The sequence below is a fragment of the Plecotus auritus genome, assembly GCF_963455305.1.
Source record: "Plecotus auritus genome assembly, chromosome: 11".
In the NCBI taxonomy this organism is placed as follows: domain Eukaryota; kingdom Metazoa; phylum Chordata; class Mammalia; order Chiroptera; family Vespertilionidae; genus Plecotus; species Plecotus auritus.
In genome coordinates, this window is record NC_137777.1 from 35,376,533 (window position 1) to 35,396,156 (window position 19,624).

General features: G+C 37.6%; 1 protein-coding gene across 3 annotated transcripts in view; it reads left to right on the plus strand.

The window, feature by feature from the left end:
* The first annotated feature begins 3,814 nt into the window (after nucleotides 1-3,814).
* YTHDF3 (YTH N6-methyladenosine RNA binding protein F3) overlaps nucleotides 3,815-19,624 on the plus strand; it is a 36,944-nt gene continuing 21,134 nt past the window's right edge. Inside the window, exons 1-4 of one of the 3 annotated variants that reach the window (XM_080646982.1) lie at nucleotides 4,775-4,844; nucleotides 5,321-5,345; nucleotides 8,980-9,124; nucleotides 11,371-11,456. In XM_080646982.1, the coding sequence (XP_080503108.1) occupies nucleotides 9,067-9,124; nucleotides 11,371-11,456 (144 nt within the window). In that variant the 5' untranslated portion in view covers nucleotides 4,775-4,844; nucleotides 5,321-5,345; nucleotides 8,980-9,066. Of the gene's footprint in view, nucleotides 4,845-5,320; nucleotides 5,346-8,979; nucleotides 9,125-11,370; nucleotides 11,457-19,624 lie in introns of all 3 variants that reach the window. The other 2 variants (XM_080646983.1, XM_080646984.1) reach the window with 2 other exon arrangements.

Below are 19,624 nucleotides of genomic sequence, written 5' to 3' on the forward strand. Positions count from 1 at the left end.
ATAAAGCTTATGTTATTTTTCTACAATCTAATACCATGCATATTCTTTTGCAATTTACCAATTATTGGACATACACGTTATACCAACTTTTTGAAATGATACATAATGAAGACCAGTTAAAATTAGATGAAAATATAACTCAGTTGGTTAGAGCATTGCCCTGATACACCAAGGTTGCAGGTTTGATCCCCAGTCAGGGCGCATACAAGAATCAACCAATGAATGCATAAATAAGTGGAACAACAAATTGATGTTTCTCTTTCTCTCTCCTTCCTCTCTCTCTAAAATCAACTAAAGCTTAATCTATATTTTTTCAAAAAGTTAGATGAGAATAAATTAGTATAAAACAAGTACAATCCTGTCCCAGGGGTCGGGGGTCAGGGGGGGGGAGGGCAGTGCAGGGGATGGACAACAATTTTTAAAGATGCATAAAACATTACAAACTCACCCACATAACCAAAATGACATGTTGTCTGGCTTGCTGTCCACCAAACTACCTTTGGTCAAGTTATTTTCAGTTGAATAGTAATGTTACACTATGTGCTGAGTACTATGCTAGGCAATGATTGACAGAAAAATGAAATACCTGATCCTTATCCTCAAGGAGCTGAAAGACTAGTAAAGGCCCTAGGCAACATAAATGGCACCCACTATCTGACCCTGTCTGGGAGGAGCCAGGAAGGTATCCTTGAGGATAGTAATTTAAGTGAGCCTTGAAGGGTGAATAAGTTACTCAAAAGGAGGACTCAGGGGAATGGGAGTGTAAAACGATTTCCAGGCAGAAGCAACAACCTGTGCAAAGATACAGAATCAAGAATGAGTTTGGTATGTTGAGAAAATTCTAAGTGATACATTGCAGCTAGAAAGTAGGGGCATGTGTGTATGGGATTTGGAGGGGAGAACATGAGAAGTTATAGAAGTCTACAAAGTGAGTGTGCTCAGTAACAGTACTCTAGAGTGTAAGAAAAATTGTAATTTTATGTTTAGTTTATATTTTAATTTTTCTTATGATGTAATTTATAATGCAAACCATAAATTATAAGATATAAAATTTGCTGTATTGGGAATGATGCTCAAAATTGCTTTTCTGTTTCAGGGTATGAGTGGAATGACATTTGGAGACAACTGCTCTAGGTGAAGGGCAACTGAAGGGTTTTAAGGAGGGAAGTATGGCAACAAGATCTAACCAGTGGCAGCAGGGTGGAGGATGGTTGATGGGAGAGCATGCAAGAAGTTCAGAGGCATTAGTCAAGATGAGAAATGATGAGGCTGGATTAGGAAGTTGCCATGTCTTTGTAAATTTCTTGGACAAAACATGAGAATGAATGAAATGAGCTCCTAAGTGGGAGGCTGGAAAAAAAAAAAATGGGGGCATGTCAAAAGGACACAAAAATCAGCCTTTTCTCCTGATAGCCAAAGCTTGGAACAATTTAAACAACAAAATAATGACAGTACTGGGTTATATAACCTAAATAATAATATAAATCTGGGAGAAAGTGTTACCGGAGAATCAAATTTCCCATCACTCGTGAGAATGAGGTTCTTGGGGTACACTGAAATAAGTTTTCGGAAACCCCCATGGGAGAATGAGATGTGGAAATAGGCTTTATTTGCATAAAGTTACATTCCTTGGGTTCCAAAGTGCCTTTCCAAAATCCATAAGCCCAGTCTAAGTTGTGAGAAAACAAGTTTAATATGTATCTCTCATCATCTATTGTTCCAGTCTTCCTTAGTGGTAAACATTCTGACTTTTACCTGAGCACATGGCAACCTAGAACATACCAGGATATAATTTCAAATTTCACATTTCCTTCAACTAGGTATTTTCTTACGGCTGTGTTCTAGTTAGCAGGAGGTAGGCAGAAATAGGAAATGCAATTTCTATAAAATGTCCTTAAAGGGAAGCGATGTGCCTTTCTTCATCTTTCTTTTCCCAGGTAGGAATGTGATTTTGAGGGCTGGAGATTGGGCAACCATCTTGTACTGGGGGAAAGGTTATCATGAGGATGGCGGAGCAAGAGGCTAGAAGCCCAATACCTGATACTGTGACAGCAGCCCAAGCCTTGGCCTGACTACCTGCAGCTGAACCTAATTTGATCTGATACAGGGAGTCATGCAGAAGCACAGGGCCTCTGTGTAGAGTTGTACAGAAGGACAGTTCACTGGATAAAGGCACAAAGCGATTGAAGGGTAAACGCAGTCTGCTCTCTCCTTTCCAAGCTCGGAGAGTGCTGTGTTCACCAGGGGGCTGATATACCAGTGGCCCTGTGAAAAAGTGAAATTTTGTCTCACCTCTAGATCAGCATTTCCCGAAATACCACCTGGATATTAGGCCTAATATGAGAACAATGTGGTGATGATGTTAGGTAGTTCCCAGATGTACTTTGAAAAAGTATTTAATATTAAATGGGTTTATATCTCATGGCAATTAGTGCTCCATTGTGCAAGTGCAGAACTCACAAGAAGAAAGGACAAGCAAGGAGTTGGAGGGGCAAGAATGAAAGTGAACAGAAACTCACCAGAACATCAAGCCCTCAGGCAGCATTGTGTAGTGGCTGGAGTACAAGCTCTGAAGCCAGATTGCCTGTGTTCAAATCCTGGTTCTCACAGTGACTAGCTGTGCTATTTTGAGCATGCTCCTTAACCTCAATGTGTGTCAGTTTTCTATAATAGCACTTAACACACAAGGATGCTATGAGGACTTAAATGATTATTATAGTGCCTAACACAATGAACACTGAATGAATGCAAACTATACCACCGTTCTGGAATTATTTAGCAATGGAGCCAGACACTAGTCGTGTATAACCTCTGCTGGTTGAAAGCTTACTCTCTGCCAGAAATCACACGTATCTGACCTTTGTTTTACTCATTGGCAAACTGAGGCTTAGAAAATTTCAATGACTTTCCCAAGGTTTTATAATTCTAGCCCAGCCAGAATTCAGATTGGTTGGATTCCAAAGCCATGCTTTTTTACTGAGATAATTAGGGATCAAAGACACGGCCTGAAAAATTTCACAAACTTCTTTTTATATGATTTCAATTCCCCCCACTCATTAACATGTCCTGTAGTAGCCAATTCTCTCAAACTAAACAGGTCTGTAGGGGCCCAGCCAGACTGGCTCAGTCCGTGGATTCCTCTGTGCATGTCCTCAGGTGAGGAAAACCAATCCATCAATCAAAGGTCAGCATGGGAATGAAAACAGGGTAAGGGTTAGGGTAGGGTTAGGCGTAGGGGTTAGGGGTTAGGGGTTAGGGTTAGGGTTAGGGTTAGGGCTAGGGCTAGGGCTAGGGAGATTAAGATCAACAACTGCAAGGGTGGGGAATTCTTGGGAAATGGCAAGAGAGAGCAGCCTGAATTGAAAATTAGTGCGTCCCTGGGACATGTGGCAAAATGGGACTGCATGGGAAGCTGACCAGACCTGAAAGGGCCTCTTGGTGATTGATATGAAATAGCTGATTCCCAAAGTTCCAGTACTATTAATCAGTGCTTCCAAAATCTTGCTGCATTGTAAACCACAAAATTAATCCTATAACTCAGCAACTTTATACTTTCTAAATTATCACCTATTGGATGGCTTTGGGAGAATTTAGTCATTTAAATTGTTTCTTTATATAGAGTCCACACCACGCCTGTTAGGCAAGGAATCTTTGCCTTGATTGCAAAGATGTTATTTCAACAAATTTCAAAATGTTGCATATCGGTGTTTTGGTTTATGCCAATTTCCAGAAAAGTAACTTTACCAATTACTTTAAACATATCTCCTTTTAGGATGGAAAACAACGTCCGGCAACGATACGTATCTTTACCAAAGTTAACTTTATTCATCAAAATCAACTTAACATCTCAGGAGGGGAACACAAGTCCATGAATTGGGTGGCAAAGTCTGCTCCGCAGATTCCGGGTGAATTGTGAGATATTCCTATCATGTTGCTGGGGTTTGGCGAGAACGAACATTTGCCGGCTCACCTCCTACTTGCTTTTAGGTGTCAAGAGCCCAGAGCTCCAACCCAGCCACTTCGCTGCACGTGCTGGCTCGTGCCGACGGCCCAGCAAGTGTGTCCTGAGGGCGGCTGACTCACCCCGCCACGCACGTGGCTTTGGAGTCTCCGAAGGTTCCTGGGGAGGCCCGGCTACCGCTGTTCGCTCAGCCCGACGGGCGCACCTGCAGCGCTCCAACAAGGCAAAGCTCACTCCGCCGCCGGCCCGGCTCTACTACAGTCCCCGGCAGCCGCGCCTCCCGCCCGGGCCAACTTCCTGCCAGAAAAACCCGGAATCCGCCTGTGGCCCGGTATCCCGCTGCCGCCGCCCCACGCGCGCCCTGCACTCTCGGGGCAGCGCAGAAGGAAGCCATGGAAGCACCTCCGGAAGTGGGCGCACGCAGCCGCGCAGGCGCGCTCGCTCCGTGGCGCATGCGTGCAGCGGCCGGCGCGCGGCTCCGGTCTCCGGTGACGTGGCGTGCGGAGGCGGAGCCCAGGCCGGTGGCGGGAGGCGGGGGAGGAAGCGCGAGGTGAGCGCGGACGTCAGAGTGGAGAGCGGAAGGTCAGGGAGGATCGGAGCGGAAGTGAGACCAGGGAGTCTGTCCGCCATTGTGGCCCCGAGAAGCGGAGAGCGAGAGGGGAAGACGAGCGTGCAAGCGGAAGAGACGGGCCCCTGCCACCGACTCCCGAGCGCCAGGCCCTCGTTCCGGCTTTTCTGCGAGCGGCGGCGGCAGCGGCGGCGGCTGGCACGGTCCACTCGGCGGAGGGCTGCTTCCAACTGCTGTGAGTGCACGGGGAGAGGCCCAGGCGGCGGCGGCGGCTCGCGGGTGCGGTGAAGAATGTCAGCCACTAGCGTGGATCAGGTGAGGGAGCCGAGGCCTCAGGCTCGGCGAAGGCCCGAGCTCGGAGCTCCACCCTCGCGTGGGGCTTCGGCTCCTCCCCGTCGCCGCCGCTGCCGGCCCTATAACGGTGCCCCGGGCGCAAGTTGCTGCGGCGCTGCCGCCCGGGCCGGGCGTGCGCCCTAGCCCCGAGCCTGCGGTGGAGGCGGGAGGCCGCGGGGCGGGGGAAGGTCTGACTGCTCTTCGGGCCTTAGGACGCATCCCGAGGGCAGCCGACGGGGCTGAGCCCGACGAGCTCGGGAGAAAGACCCCGAGTGGCGGGAGTAGGTGTAAAGACTGGGGTGGTGGGGAAATCCGGGGCTATGGAGGATAGAGTGGCTTTCACTCCTACGCGGACTAAAATAACTTGTCTTCCATAGCGCCTTTGATTAAGACACTTTTCCTCTTTTCTTTCTTTTTTCCCCCCCCTTCACATTACGACACCTTTCGTCTTGCTACAGAGACCTAAAGGACAAGGAAATAAAGGTGAGTTTGGATATTTCTTATCTCACTCTTCAATGTTGGTTCGATGTTATTTTTTAAACGGTGTGAGGGTCTTTCTGTTTGTTTTTGCCCCCCCCCCCCCTTTTTTTGAAATGTAGGTTTGGAGAAACATTCATCATGGCTAAGGCAGCCCAATGCTCTCCAAAACTTCTGTAGTTCCTTGCTTTGAGGCCAATTTTATAGAAAGCAAAGTGGTATAAGAAACAGTGTTCTACTTAGTTGTATTTCAGTTCAGGTGGTAGTGTTTTGACTATAGTAACATTTAAAAATTTTTTCAATTTGCTTGTATTGGGTAACTTCTTTATATATGTAGATAAGTGGAGATTTTGTTTGTCATGTCTAGGTTACTTTGGAACATGCAACCCCATAGCATTCCATGTCACATTAGTGCAAATTGTACTGTTAATCATTGATTCTATTGAAGTCAGTTATGTTAGAGATCAAAGCTGAGCAGGCATGTTATCACTCTTTGTAGTCCTGATTGCAAGGTGGGACTCAATTTGGTATGTTAGAAAGGACTGACTGTGAAGGAGATATTTGATTATGTGATTTGCTATTTAGTTTTTAAAGAAGAAAGTACTACTGAAAGTAACGCATTTTTTAAAATAAGTGTATTTTGTATTTACTAATGTGGAATAAATAGTTCAGTCAGCTGACTGAAACATGACATTGATCATGTGACATGAGTGAGTATGAAACAATAACTGCTTTCTTGGGACAGTGCCAATTAACATTACAGTGAATGATATATTTATTGACGGTTTGTAATAGGACTTGAAATTAGACTAAACATGATTATGCTTCCTGTTTTTTATTTTAGAAGCAAAGTATTAACTTAGAAAATAAGATCTACAATAGCTTTTAGATGCACTTCAATCTCTTTATGATGCTCTTTAGATTCAGGGTATTTGCTATAGCAAATTTGAAAGGAATAGGTACTGTATACACAGCTTAGTTAATTTTCTTTGTTATGTACAATTTATTTGAGAATTTATGCATTCCAGATATGTGGCACTGTATTCAGTAACAATTTATTGTTTTGTTTTGATTAAGATAAATTTTCTTGGAGTATATAGACATTTAGAAATTTTAAATTCTAAAATTTAATTTTTAGAGTTCAGTTTTTAATTTTAGAATTTTTTTATGTTGTGAGTATAAACCTCAGAATTTGATACAGTTGGTTTATTTTAAGTGAGTTTTAAAAAACTTTTTGTAAATTTAAAAAGAATGATCTATTACTTGTTTTTGCTAGTCTCCCCATTAGGAGGTATGTAGACTTGGAGATATGTGAAATTTGTTCCCATTATTGCCTAGCGATCTTTGGGGAGGTGGCACTTTGCAAGGCTATTTGAAATGCTAAGTGTTTTGTGTTAATTTGCTGTAAGGTAAGTATGCAAGTTCTATGAAGTACTTGTTTGACAAAACAAAATAGAAAATCTATTGAATAAGCCATTACTATAAACTTGATTTATAACATAGTCATTTCACTTAAATATGTCCTAGTGACATTTTTTATATTATAGATGTAAATTATATATAAGTAATATTGTATATTGATCACAAGTAAATATTTTTTGTTATTAACATTGTTTTAATCTATTAGTATCACCTTTGTTAGGTGTATTTAGGTACATGTACAAAATATTTATTTGGATAGTTCTTTATGCCAAGAAATTTTCTTTCTCCTTTATTGTTCAGTTCATAATCTCATTCATGGATAGAAGGATGGACTGGGTTACCTAGGAGATCTGTGTTCTAATACTGCTTGCGGCCACTGACTTGCCAAGTGAGCTTGAACACAGTGCATCTTTGAACCAGAATTTCCCCTCTATAAAAAAGAATGAGTAATTCCAGTCATAAAACCTATAATACATTATGAGGATTGTTGTAATTACAGTAGTCCACTGTCTAGCAGTTATATCTGCTGAGTTTCTTTTCACCTTCCTCACCTATTTTTTAAATACGTTTTTTATTAATTTTTGAGAGGGAGGGAGAGAGGGAGGCGGGGGAGAGAGAGAGAACCCCCTGTGATTTCTCCTCCTGTACATCCTGGGATCCAACCCGCAACCCCGGAGCATGTGCACAGACGACAGTCAGTCAGTTGAGCCACACTGGCCAGGGCCTCAATTTATCTTACTGGTATTTTTAAGATGCAGGAAGACTATTGCCTAAGATATGGCAGGAGAGAAAAATGCTACTCTCCTAAAAATATTGATAGTCACTTAAGATGCCTTAAAATGGTAGATACTACAAGGGCAAAAATACACATATACATTACTTGTATTATTATGCCTCTGCATAAAAATTACAAGGAGAAGGCACCCCCAAGTGAACTTATACAAGTAGTATATGTGTAAGAAAAACTACTCTGCCTTAGCTGACTTGGTTTTCAAGCTAGTGAAATTGATTTACAGTTATTCTGTTTATTTTTATGAAGCAGAAAGCAAAGTTATTTTTCTTGAACTTAGAGCCTCAGTATTCGAAGAACATGAGTATTAAACTTGAATTTAGAACTTATGAAAAATACATGTCCTGAGGAGGTGTCAGAGTTTTGAAAGCAGGATCCTTTTCAGTTCATAGGATTTCAGAGATGCTGTGTTTCTCCTCTGATTTATTGTTAGTCGACAGCATTGGCTTTATACCTGGCCTTAGTGTCTTTGATTTTCTGCTAATTGTTTTTCTATATATCTTCAATGACATAAATGCACTAAAGGAACTAAAATTAAAATTTTAAGGGAATTTTATAGCAATGTCTTTGTAAGGCAAAATTCTTTTGTTGTATAAATTCTAGGTTTATTTGTTTATAAGTTTGAATCCTTTTAAATTCATCTATCGTATACTCTATGTTAAATATTAGAATTGTTCTTATTATTGGCCATGGTCAGTGGTCGGCAAACTTATTAGTCAACAGAGCCAAATATCAACAGTACAACGATTGAAATTTCTTTTGAGAGCCAAATTTTTTAAACTTAAACTTCTTCTAAAGCCACTTCTTCAAAATAGACTCGCCCAGGCCGTGGTATTTTGTGGAAAAGCCACACTCGAGGGGCCAAAGAGCCGCATGTGGCTCACGAGCCACGGTTTGCCGACCATTGGCCATGGTGAAGGGTAGTAGAAATTTAAAGATGATTAGTTACCTATTGGTCCATAATTTGAAACTTACTTTATATCGCTTTTATTTATTAACAAGAAGGATTTTTGCTTGCTGGATCAAGTGTATTACTCCTTTTCCTGCAGGCACCACAGAGAAAGTGGCAGATCCCATGCTCTTAGTAGCCCTCAGGCCTTACTGCTTGCTTCTTCCTATTCCTTAAGTTTATAAATAGGTAGATACATGGAAAGTAATTTATCTTTTTACTTCTCTCTCTTCCCCTCCCAACATTGTTTGGTACAACTGCAATGTCAAAGACATAGGTTAAATTGGGCTATTTTTGAGCGTTTCAGAAAAGTAGTTGAAAATGCCTTGTATTTTGGCAATATTCTTTTGTAACCTCTCCAATATCCCCTCTGGAAATGATTGCAAAGCACTTAACTGTCATTTTAGGCTTTATTATTAATCCTCAAAACATTCCTATAAGGAGATAGAGGGTATATGGTATTGTCACTGTTTTTGTAGGTGGGAAAACATGATGCACAGATCTGTTGACTTTCCTAACTTGATGTAGTCAGACCAGAGCAAAGAATCACCTGGCTCCTAAGGCCCATGTTCTATCTTGATTTGACTCTGCTTCATAGAGCAGAGGAAACAAGCGAAGAATCATGTAAGTCATCTGTTCTTTTTTCCCTGAAGAACTTGTACAGACTATGGAACTAGCTTAGATTTCATTACTATTTAATGGCTCTCAGTCTCCAAGACATTAAATTGTGATTAAGTAATGTTCAAAAACCAAAGTCTTTAAGACAGTGGAATTTCTTAAATGTATGCTTATGAAACTCAAAGGCTCGCTTCTTATTCAGACTTTAATTGAATGCAAATTACTTGTCAGTATGCATAAAATACGTTTAATTAAACATTTTCTTTGACAAACTCCTTGAGTAGTCTTTTGAAATTTCTTAGACATTTATGCATCACTTACAAATGATTGTAGACTATTTACTTACTGTGTGTGAATGTTTTGTTCTTAGTCTCAGCCTCTTACAAGAAGAGAAAGGATAGAACAGAGGAAATAAGAATAGCAGTGTAGTATGTATTTAGATAAAGTTTAAGCAGGCACTTTTTACCACATTAGCAGTGCGGATTAAATTTGTGAGAATCTTACAAATACAAGAAATAGATGGTTGTGATTTGAAATGGGAGGCTGTTTCAAATATGTGCTAATAGTACTAGTGTACTAGTCCAAAAGTGTAGTGAAGAATTATTTTTCAAGAGGTAATACATTATGCATAGCTATCTTTGATAAAGGAGTGGTAAAGAAAAACAGGTATTTTAGGATCTCTTGGGCTGACATGATTAGCCCACCAGAAATAGCCTAAGGTACCCATCTCTTTTTCATTTCTAGTAGCTGTTAACCTGTTTAAAATCTGGGGAGCACATTTAGCTCAACCTTGGCTGTTGTGCTATCTTTATTATATAGCATTAAACCACCTCAGTGGATCAAGTTGACCATCAGGTTTCTCTTGTAGTCTTTAAGGGGCAATGTATGTTTACTTTGAAGGCTTCACAATATAGCATTGTTTCTTGAGTTGTCATTGCTACTTAGTGGGAGGCAAAGAACCAAGGGATATCGCCTGTTTTTGTTCCCATGTCATTGTGAACTCGCTATTACATTATAGGTGATTTAAACTCAAATTAAGAAAAATTAAAATGGTATGCTGTTACAAAGGAACACACCTTAAATCCATTGCCTCTGACATTAAATTGTAATATTTTGTGACACTATTTTTAAGTAATAAATACCCAGATATTGAGGGTGTTTTTGTTGTTTCTATAACAGATAAGTCAATATCCACCAGAAAGGTTCAACTGTTTATATCTAAGTAGTATAGAATAGTCTATTTTCATAGACAGCACAGCAAGTTTTAGCCTGGTAAACTTCTGTGGTCCTAAAGTAAATTGAAATCCTAACTGGGTCTTGTAATATTTTATATAATATTCAAGATTATTGCATACTGTTATTGAATACTCTGAGGTGAGGTAGATAGGTACTATTAACATCCTCCTTGAACAGAGAAGTAGAGTTATAAAAACTAAGTCACTAACTAGAGATCGATCACCCAACTTCTGTGTTGGACTTAGGATTCAAACCCAGGATCTTCTTACCTCAAATTTGCTCAAAAGCTCTCTGAGACAGTGTCAAGAGAATAACTGTAGAGCATTTATGGAAATGATCTCTGGACAAATATGGCATTATAAATTGTTCTGATTGGTTTTCCTGTGTGTTGCAAGAGTAATCATGGCTGTCTTTAGTGTCTGAATTTTATTTGTATTTTCATGTGAAAGTCTTCGTAATTTTAATTTAGAATTTTTTCATAATTTATTCATTGTGATATTGCTTCGTTAATTTTAGTCACTTTTTTAACTGGAGACATTTAAGATATTGATTGTAACTTTAGTTATCAAAAAAGTTCTTTATTTATTTACCTTTTTTGGACTAAGTAATAGATTTAATTTAACGAAGTTAGAGAACATTCAGAAATCTGCAACACTATTTGAAGTGGTATTTTAGATTCAAATACAGCATTAGCGAACCCTTCAACATTTTTTAATTTAACTGTTTGCTTACTACAGTGTTGAAATTGGGATATTTACTTTATGGTTTTGGTAATGGAAAGTGTATATATAATTTGTATTTCTCTAATCTTAGGCATATCAATATAAGATTTGTAACTTTTTAGTAGCACGAATATTTGTATCCAAAATTAAATTAATCTTGAGAGTGTTTAGATGAAAAAAAGAAAGAACTCAGGATAACTTTTTGTGACTTGATTTGAAAAATACTGAAAGTGTTAGGTTGTTCTGTGATTCTCATAATGATTACAACACATCTAATACAAATATGTTTTTTAGTTTCAGTACAAAACGGTTCCATTCATCAAAAAGATGCTCTAAATGATGATGATTTTGAGCCATACTTAAGTAGCCAGACAAATCAGGTAAGTCTGACAGTTTCGTATTTAGGGAATTAAACTTATATTAGTATAAATTGATTTCTCAAATAGATATTTAGTTGAATGAGACTAACAATAACATGAATTAATCTAGTGTACCTGAATAGCAGTTGCAGAAGACACAGAAGAGTTCTTTAAAAATTATAGATAGCTGAAACTAGATTATGAAATAAAAGATTTGAACATGGAACATTACTAGTATATGTTGTAGTGTGGTTTTTTGGAATGTTGAAAGAATTTAATCTTTTAGTGTCACTGTCATATCTTTGTAGCCAAAGCAAATTACAAGGTTTAATTAGCTAGAAATTTGTGGGAGAGGACTACTTTGTGCCTGACATTTTTGGTTAAATGTAGTGTTTTCTTCTTTATAAGACATTCCTATTTGAATTTTATTGATAGTTAAAGTTTTAATTTAACCTGGTAATGGAGGGAATAGGTAAATATATATAAATAAAATAATTAAGACTTTATAAACACTTGCTTCTATATTGTAGGCCTGGAGAATTTTAACAAATCAAATAATTGTTGGCTTTTGAGATTCTTGTGTGTTTGAATTATTCACAAATGTTGTGAATTTATATATAGGAATAATTTAGATGTAAACATTAAAAATCTGGTATTCTTTGGTCTCTATACCATCTCTGCATCCACTTGTTAATAAAAATATTGCTACTAGAAATTTAAAAATTTTTCATTATTAATCATTTTCTTTAGGGAGAACATTCTGGAATGAAGTTGCTTTTGTTTTGCTTAAAAAGAAAGATATGTGAAAAAAAATGTACCTTGAAATCTTAACTTCTAGTTTTTTAAAACTATGAAAGAACAAGGAACCAAATGTTATTACACAGCTTTATAGTTTTAAAGCAAATTTGAACAAAAAGTAGTTCCCATTTTGTGGGATGTAGAATTATTTTTAGGACTGTGGAGAGTCATGGTTATGTTTAACCTATTAGTAATTTCTTTAACCACTCTCCTCTGTCTGTTGCTCTGCAGTCCTAGCATATGTTGGGAGAGAATAAATAAATAAGAAGAAAAATGGGTGATAAAATCTATGGAAGTTTGGCTACTCTTTTTTTTTTTTTTAATATATTTTATTGATATTTCACAGAGAGGAAGGGAGAGGGATAGAGAGCTAGAAACATCGATGAGAGAGAAACATCGATCAGCTGCCTCCTGCACACCCCCCACTGGGGATGTGCCCGCAACCAAGGCACATGCCCCTGACCGGAATCGAACCCGGGACCCCTCAGTCCGCAGGCCGACGCTCCATCCACTGAGCCAAACCGGTCTCAGCATTGGCTACTCTTATGAATGAAAAATTTCATTTCACATTTATGAAATCTACTTTATAATCTCAGTAAATTTACTTTCTACCTAAATGTTGTGAAAGAATATATAATTGGAAAATAGGGAAGATCATTTGTTGGACAATTGTAGTGCAAGTTTTAAAAGAAACATACAGTATTCTATTTGGGTCCATATAGTGGCCTCAATTAATACCCCTTATGGCAGTGTTTTCCAACCTTTTCGAGAAATCCTGATATGAGGTGTAGTAGATATTACCCCTACAATGTCTTTATGATCAGATAAGTTTGAGAAGTTTATTTGGTCTAAATAATTGAATTGTGGGTGTTTTTGCTGCTTGATTTTTATACTTGATTAAAATATAAAATGAATTTCTATTATAAGGATATATTATGCAGATCCACTGTCTTCATTGTTCAAAGTCTGTTTTCAAGAAATTTTAATAGATTTTAAGTGTTTGAAAATTGCTACCATAAGAATCCTCGCTTTACTTGGTAACAGATATTTTATAATTCATTTGTCACAGGGACTTAGAAGATTGGTTATTTGGCATTCCACAGAGGTGCTTCAGGTCTGCCTAGGGGAGACTGGGGGAGGGTATTCTTGATCCCACCCTTGTGGCAACCAGAGCTCTGCTTTGCTTTTTATCTGTTCTTTTATATTGGAATTTTGCATAAAATTTCACTTGTAAAATATTTTAAAGTGTTGGAAAATTAATTTTTAAGACTATAAATGCATTTACCTTAATCCAATTTTTAAATTGTATCATAAAAGCTTCCTTGTTAATATTGGCAAAACATCTATAAAAGACTTGTTTTAATGTGATGTTTAAGTGGAAGATCTTATGCTTTATATTAATTAAATCATTTTAATTCATGATATGTGAATCAATATAGTCATGTGCTATTTCAAGAAAGGTTTTAAAGTTTAATACCAGTAAGGCTGTACTTTACTTCCCTCTTCTTGCCAGTATTAGTGAATAGGTTTTCAGCAGTTATCTTTCTGTAATACTAAATAATTATGTGTAGTCAAGGTACATATTTACTTTTTTTCTTTTAATATGTTTTATTGATCTTAGAGGGATGGAGAGAGGGAGATAGAAATATCATTGTGAGCGAAACAGCAATCAGCTGCCTCCTGCACGCCCCCTACTGGGGATTGAGCCCAAAACCCAGGCATGTGCCCTGACCTGGAATCAAACCAGTGACCTTTGGTACCTGGGATGATATGCTCAAACAACAGAGCCACACTGTCCAAGGCCATATTTACCTTTTAAAGAGCACTATAATTATTGAATATTGAATACTGGGTTTATTGAAAAGAAAAATGGAAAATTATCTGAAATCTGAAATAAGTTGTAAGAATTTAACTTATAATTACTTAACTGAAATTTTAAAAACTTAAAAAAATTGACCTTTTAGAACAGATTAGTGAATACTGGGTTTATTGGTGAAATATGTCAGGTAATTATTGGCAGATATAAAGTTCTGCAAGTATTTGTAGGTCCTTGTACTGACCTACCTGAAGTAATTATTTAATTTTTAAAATTTTCAATTATAAATACGCAGTATGACTTTAAAATTAAATCTCATCATTTGATTTTAATATTATAAATAAGAAAAATGAATCATTCGTTTGGAAAGGTGTTTAATATTTTTGGTTAATTTAAATTGTTTTATATACTTAGATCTAATTCACATCAAACCCAGGGATACTTTAAACCAGGCTATTGGTCTTCTGTGGCAGCATATTTCTTCTGTTTTCTAGTGTTCACTTTGCATAGAGAATAATTTTTATATTAATTTACAAGTGAATGAATTCCTGGTTTTAAAATTAGTTCTCTGTTATATGGATATATATTAGGTATAGTCAAATTGGAGGTTTCTGTTTGGCAAGGAAGGTAGGGTTTTTCAAAATGCAGGCTTTAACCAGTAGGTTGGGAGACAAGACCAACTGAAGCTTTATGAAATGTGTGTTTTTGTTGCTTCTGTTAATTCTGTTTTGTGTTTATTGTCTTATTTTTTAATTATTTAAAAAAATTTTATGCTTAAAAGTTTATTTTGCTTAATTATGAAGTGGATGTGCATGTAAAATTTATGTAAAATATTTGCTGTGTAGAGATTTTTTTTTGTTCTCTTAAAAGATCACTATATTTAAGTAAAAATGAAGATCAGCCAAAAAATAGTTCTCTGTAATTCCTCAGAATAATTGGACAATTATGTTGGTCAGAAAATTCATGTTTACTTGGTACTATTAAAGGTGCCATATACATTGGAAGAATAAGTTGGAAAAATGAAGTTTGAATTTGTCTGTTTGTATATATGAGGAAATAAATTCCTAGTCATGTTTATCAGGAAAGAGATAAAGAGAACTAAGAGAATAATACTTTGAATTTTGTTATTTTCTGTCCCTGCCCTTAGTTAAGGTTTTAATTATCTTTGCCTGTTTGAATGATTTCCTAACTGGTAATTCTGTATTGCCACTCAGGAGTCTTAAAGTTGAAGTTTGTGCCATTGACATATTAAAGAATTTACCTCAACTTCACAACACATCCCTCCTGCCTCATCTTTGGTCAGCTTTTTCCATCTAACTTACTCAGGGAAATAGGGCTTATTATTATTTTCAGAAAATATAAATATTTTCTTTCATAATCTTAATGGGTACGATTTGCACACACCCACACACAGAATCCTGTGTCTATTGCTTCTGAAGTCTTTTCTGATTCTCCCAGTTATTTGCACCCTTCCTTCTCTTTGTGCTAGAGTGTTGGTTTTGCTTTGTTTGTACTTCCATTATAGTGCTTATCAAATTGTAGGGTAAATATGTCTTCCCCCTAGACCTGTGAAATCCTTTAGGTCAGAAACCATGTTTTTCATCTTGTCTCCAGTAACTGGCACTTTAATCTGTTACATAGTAGGCATTCATTAAATACTTATTGAATGTGAATTAGGTAATCTTCAGAATTAAGGAAGGAAATATTATGGTTGAAATGTCAAGTTAATTGACTATGACATAGAGTACATTTTCTTACGACATTTTTATTAATGTGCATAAATTATCCTTTTTTTAAAGTACAATAATATTTTTAAAATATTTGAGGAAAATACAGGTAAACATTAAAAGTAGACTAACCTTTACTTTTTATTCAGAAATGAGTTCAGGAGATTGAAGTACCTCAGGTTCTTAAGGGAAAGCAGGTTTTTTTTTTTCCTCTGTACATACGTGCTGACATTGGAGGATAATGCCTCAAGTCTTTTTTATTGAACTTCTGAAACATTGTACAGTGTTCTCCCTTGGAAATTTGGGTGTTTATGAAGCAAAAATGGATATTAATTTACTTTAACTAAAACAAAACACACACAAAATAAACGACTCAGTTATAATTGAGTTGTATTAAAATGTCTTCAGGTCAGAACAGTGATCATAAACTTTTTCTTACTGTTCAGATGTTCTTTGAGATAATATAAAAACAATTGGCCTGCGGGCTATGGGATAGTAATTATAAATGATTTCAAAATTCTAAAGAAGAATTTTTAATCTTGTATATTTTACTTTTCAAATTAAAAAAGGTAAAGGCTTAATCTATATTTTAATACAGCACTTTGTAATTAAAGATTTAAAAAAATCTTTACAGTTGATTAGAGCAGCAGGTATTATCCCCATTTTACCAATGAAGTACCAAGGTTAGAGAAATTAATGATCAGTGAGATCACTGACATAGAAAGTGGAACTGTACAGAATTGACCCCCATCCTTGCCTACTACATCACATCTTGACTATACCTTTTTTTGTTTTTGATTTTTTAAAATTCTTACCTGAGTATATGTTTTTATTGATGAGATAGATGAGAAAGAGAGAGAGAAAGAGAAAGGAACATCAGAGTGAGAGAGAAACATCAATCAGTTGTCTCCCAAGCACACCCAACCAGGGATTGAAACCGCAACCCTGGACATGTGCCTTGACTGGGAATCAAAACCACAACCTTTTGCTGTAATGGACCATGCTCTAACCAACTTAGTCACCTGGCCAGGGCCAGGACTTTATACTCTTAAGAACTGGACTAGCTTTCAAACTATACACATGTGCTTGATGGTTAAGTTACAGTTTAAAGAGGCAGGTTGAGTTGTATCAATAAATATAACTGTTGACTACTTATTGTGTCGTAGGCACTGTATCTTTATTTCCTTTGAATAGAGGAGGAAAAAATTCAGAGTTGTATTTTGGCTACTTTCACTTAGCTGATAAGTGCCTAGGCTGGGATTAGAATTTGGTTGCCTTATGGTTTCACTTCAACCTTATATTAAACTAGAGGCCCAATGCATGGATTTGTGCACTGGTGAGGTCCCTCGGTGTGGACTGCAGGAATCAGGCCATGGCAGGCAGCCTGGGAGGAGCCCGAGCCTGGGCTGGGCGCTGTGCCACCACTTGGTTAGGTCACCAGCCATGAGCCTTGGTGGTCAGTGCGCTCCCACAGCTGAGTGGTGCTGCCGCTGTGGGAGCGCACTGACCACCAAGGAGCAGCCCCTGCGTGGAGCGTCTGCCCCCTGGTGGTCAGTGCACGTCATAGCTACCAGTCAACCGTTCCACAACCGGTCGCTTAGGCTTTTATATAGATAGATAGATGACTTCTCAGGGAGTGTTTCTAAGTTTGTGCTGTGGGTAAAGGGTTTATGCATCTGTTTCAATTATCCATTGGTAATTATATCACTTTTTATAGGTACATGTTATTATTTTCCCCTTTTAATTCGTTCTTTAAATATAAGGGAAATCTCAAAAGTTTTATATCACTTTATTTAAAGGTGGTAAATTTTAAAGAATGTGGTAGATCAGGCCAGTGTGGCTCAGTTAGTTGAGTGTTGTCCCATGCACCAAAAGGTCCCTGGTCAGAGCATATGCCCAGGGTTGTGGACTTGATTCCCAGTGGGGGGGCCTGCAGGAGGCAGCTGATTGACATTTCTCTCTCCAGTTGATGTTTCTCTCCTCTCTTAACCTCTCTCTAAAATCAATAAAAATATTTAAAAAAAGAATAGTAAAATTTCACTATTGGTCACTTTCTGAAATATGAATAAGCTATTTTAAAGCTATTAGTTTACATAAACTGAAATTGATTATGTCTCATTAAATCACATTTTAAGTAAAAGGTGAAAAAAAAAGTAAGTGTTGAGTTATTTTCCATTATCAGGAATTAGAAATTTTGTTTTCTCCACTACCAAGGTACATTCCTCTAATTGATATTCCACTTAGCTAGCAATTAGAAATTAATTTTAAATTTAGCAAAACATGAAAGAATATTTCCAATTATTATCAAAGCTCTAGTTATTCAAAATGTGTTGGCCATATCTTTTTATTCAGACTTTAGTTTCCTACAGTTTTGTTTCTGCTAGAATCCAAACTGAAGCCTTTGCTTAAGTTACTTACACAGAGCTAGGAAAAAACATCTCATTCAACTAAAACTACTGAGAGAACTGGAAAATAAACGGTTAGCATTTGATAAACTGGAGAAAGCGGGCCATTTATCCAATATTAGAGGCCTGGTGCACAAAAACCCCTCAGGGGGAGTTGTCTCTGAGTCTGGCCTGCACCCTCTCGCAGTCCGGAACCCTTGGGGGATGTCTGACTGCTGGCTTAGGACATCCCTTTCTCAGTCCAGGACCCCTTGCTTCTTACCGCCCACCTGCAGTGGAGGCAGGAGAGGCTACTGTCACCGCCTCTGGGCTCGCCAGCCGTGAGTCCAGCTTCAGGCTGAGTGGCGCTTCCCCGTGGGAGTGCACTGAACACCAAGGGTAGCTTCTGCGTTGAGCGTCTACCCTCCTGGTGGTCAGTGTGCGTCATTGCAACTGGTAGTTCCACTGTTTGGTCGATTTGCATATTATAGTTTTATTATATAGCATTCTCAACAACTGTATGTGATAATAGCACTGCAGACAGCTTTCTCTGCTTATTTACCCTGAGCTGTTTGTTTGATAGGCAGATATGACTAATGGGACACATTTTAAAGTAATTTAAACTTGTTATTTTGGCCAAATCACTAATTTAGGGAGTAGAAAAAAGATCACGATTTTAAAAATAATTGACAAGATATCTAATCAAAGCCTTCAAAGGGTTTGGGTCTATTCCAGCCCCAGAGGTAACAATTGGCAGACATTTGTTCCACATTAATTTAGTAATAGAGGTTGGGGACTTTCTTCTTTTAGGAATCTGTACAGGTTACAGAATCAGTTAAAACTGAATTGACAAAAAACTGTGGCCCAGGGACCAAATTCAGTCCATGCTGCTTCTTTGAGAAAGCCCTTGAGTTAGCAGACTTTGTCAAAAGTTGAATATGTGGCATCAACCAGAGACTCTTTGGCTTGTAAAGCTTAAAATACATATTTGTTCTTTGACCTTTTGTTGGCTGACCCCTGAGTTATACTTTAGGTATAGATAAATTAGGAACTTGATGTGTAACTGTTGTGCAATATTCAGCATTTCTGAAGGTGAAATAAGAATATTGAAAATAAGTTATAAGTATAATTTTACAAACACTTTATTATGAATAATGAACTTAAAAACTTTCTACCTGGTCTGCTTTTCCATTCCCACATCCAGATAAGAACTTACTGAATATTGGTTTCAGTGCTAACATTATAAATTAAAACTTTGAAACTGATTACCTCCATATTTAGCCCAGCTCTCCTACTCTTCCCTCATGGGGAATTTATTCACTTCCCTGTGTTGTGTCTTTAGCTGTACGTTTTCTTTTATAATGAGTATCTTATATCATAGTTTAGACATTTAATAAGTGTTCTGGTTAAAATTAATCCTAATAAAGAGGGAATATGCTAATTGACCATCACACCCTCACAAAG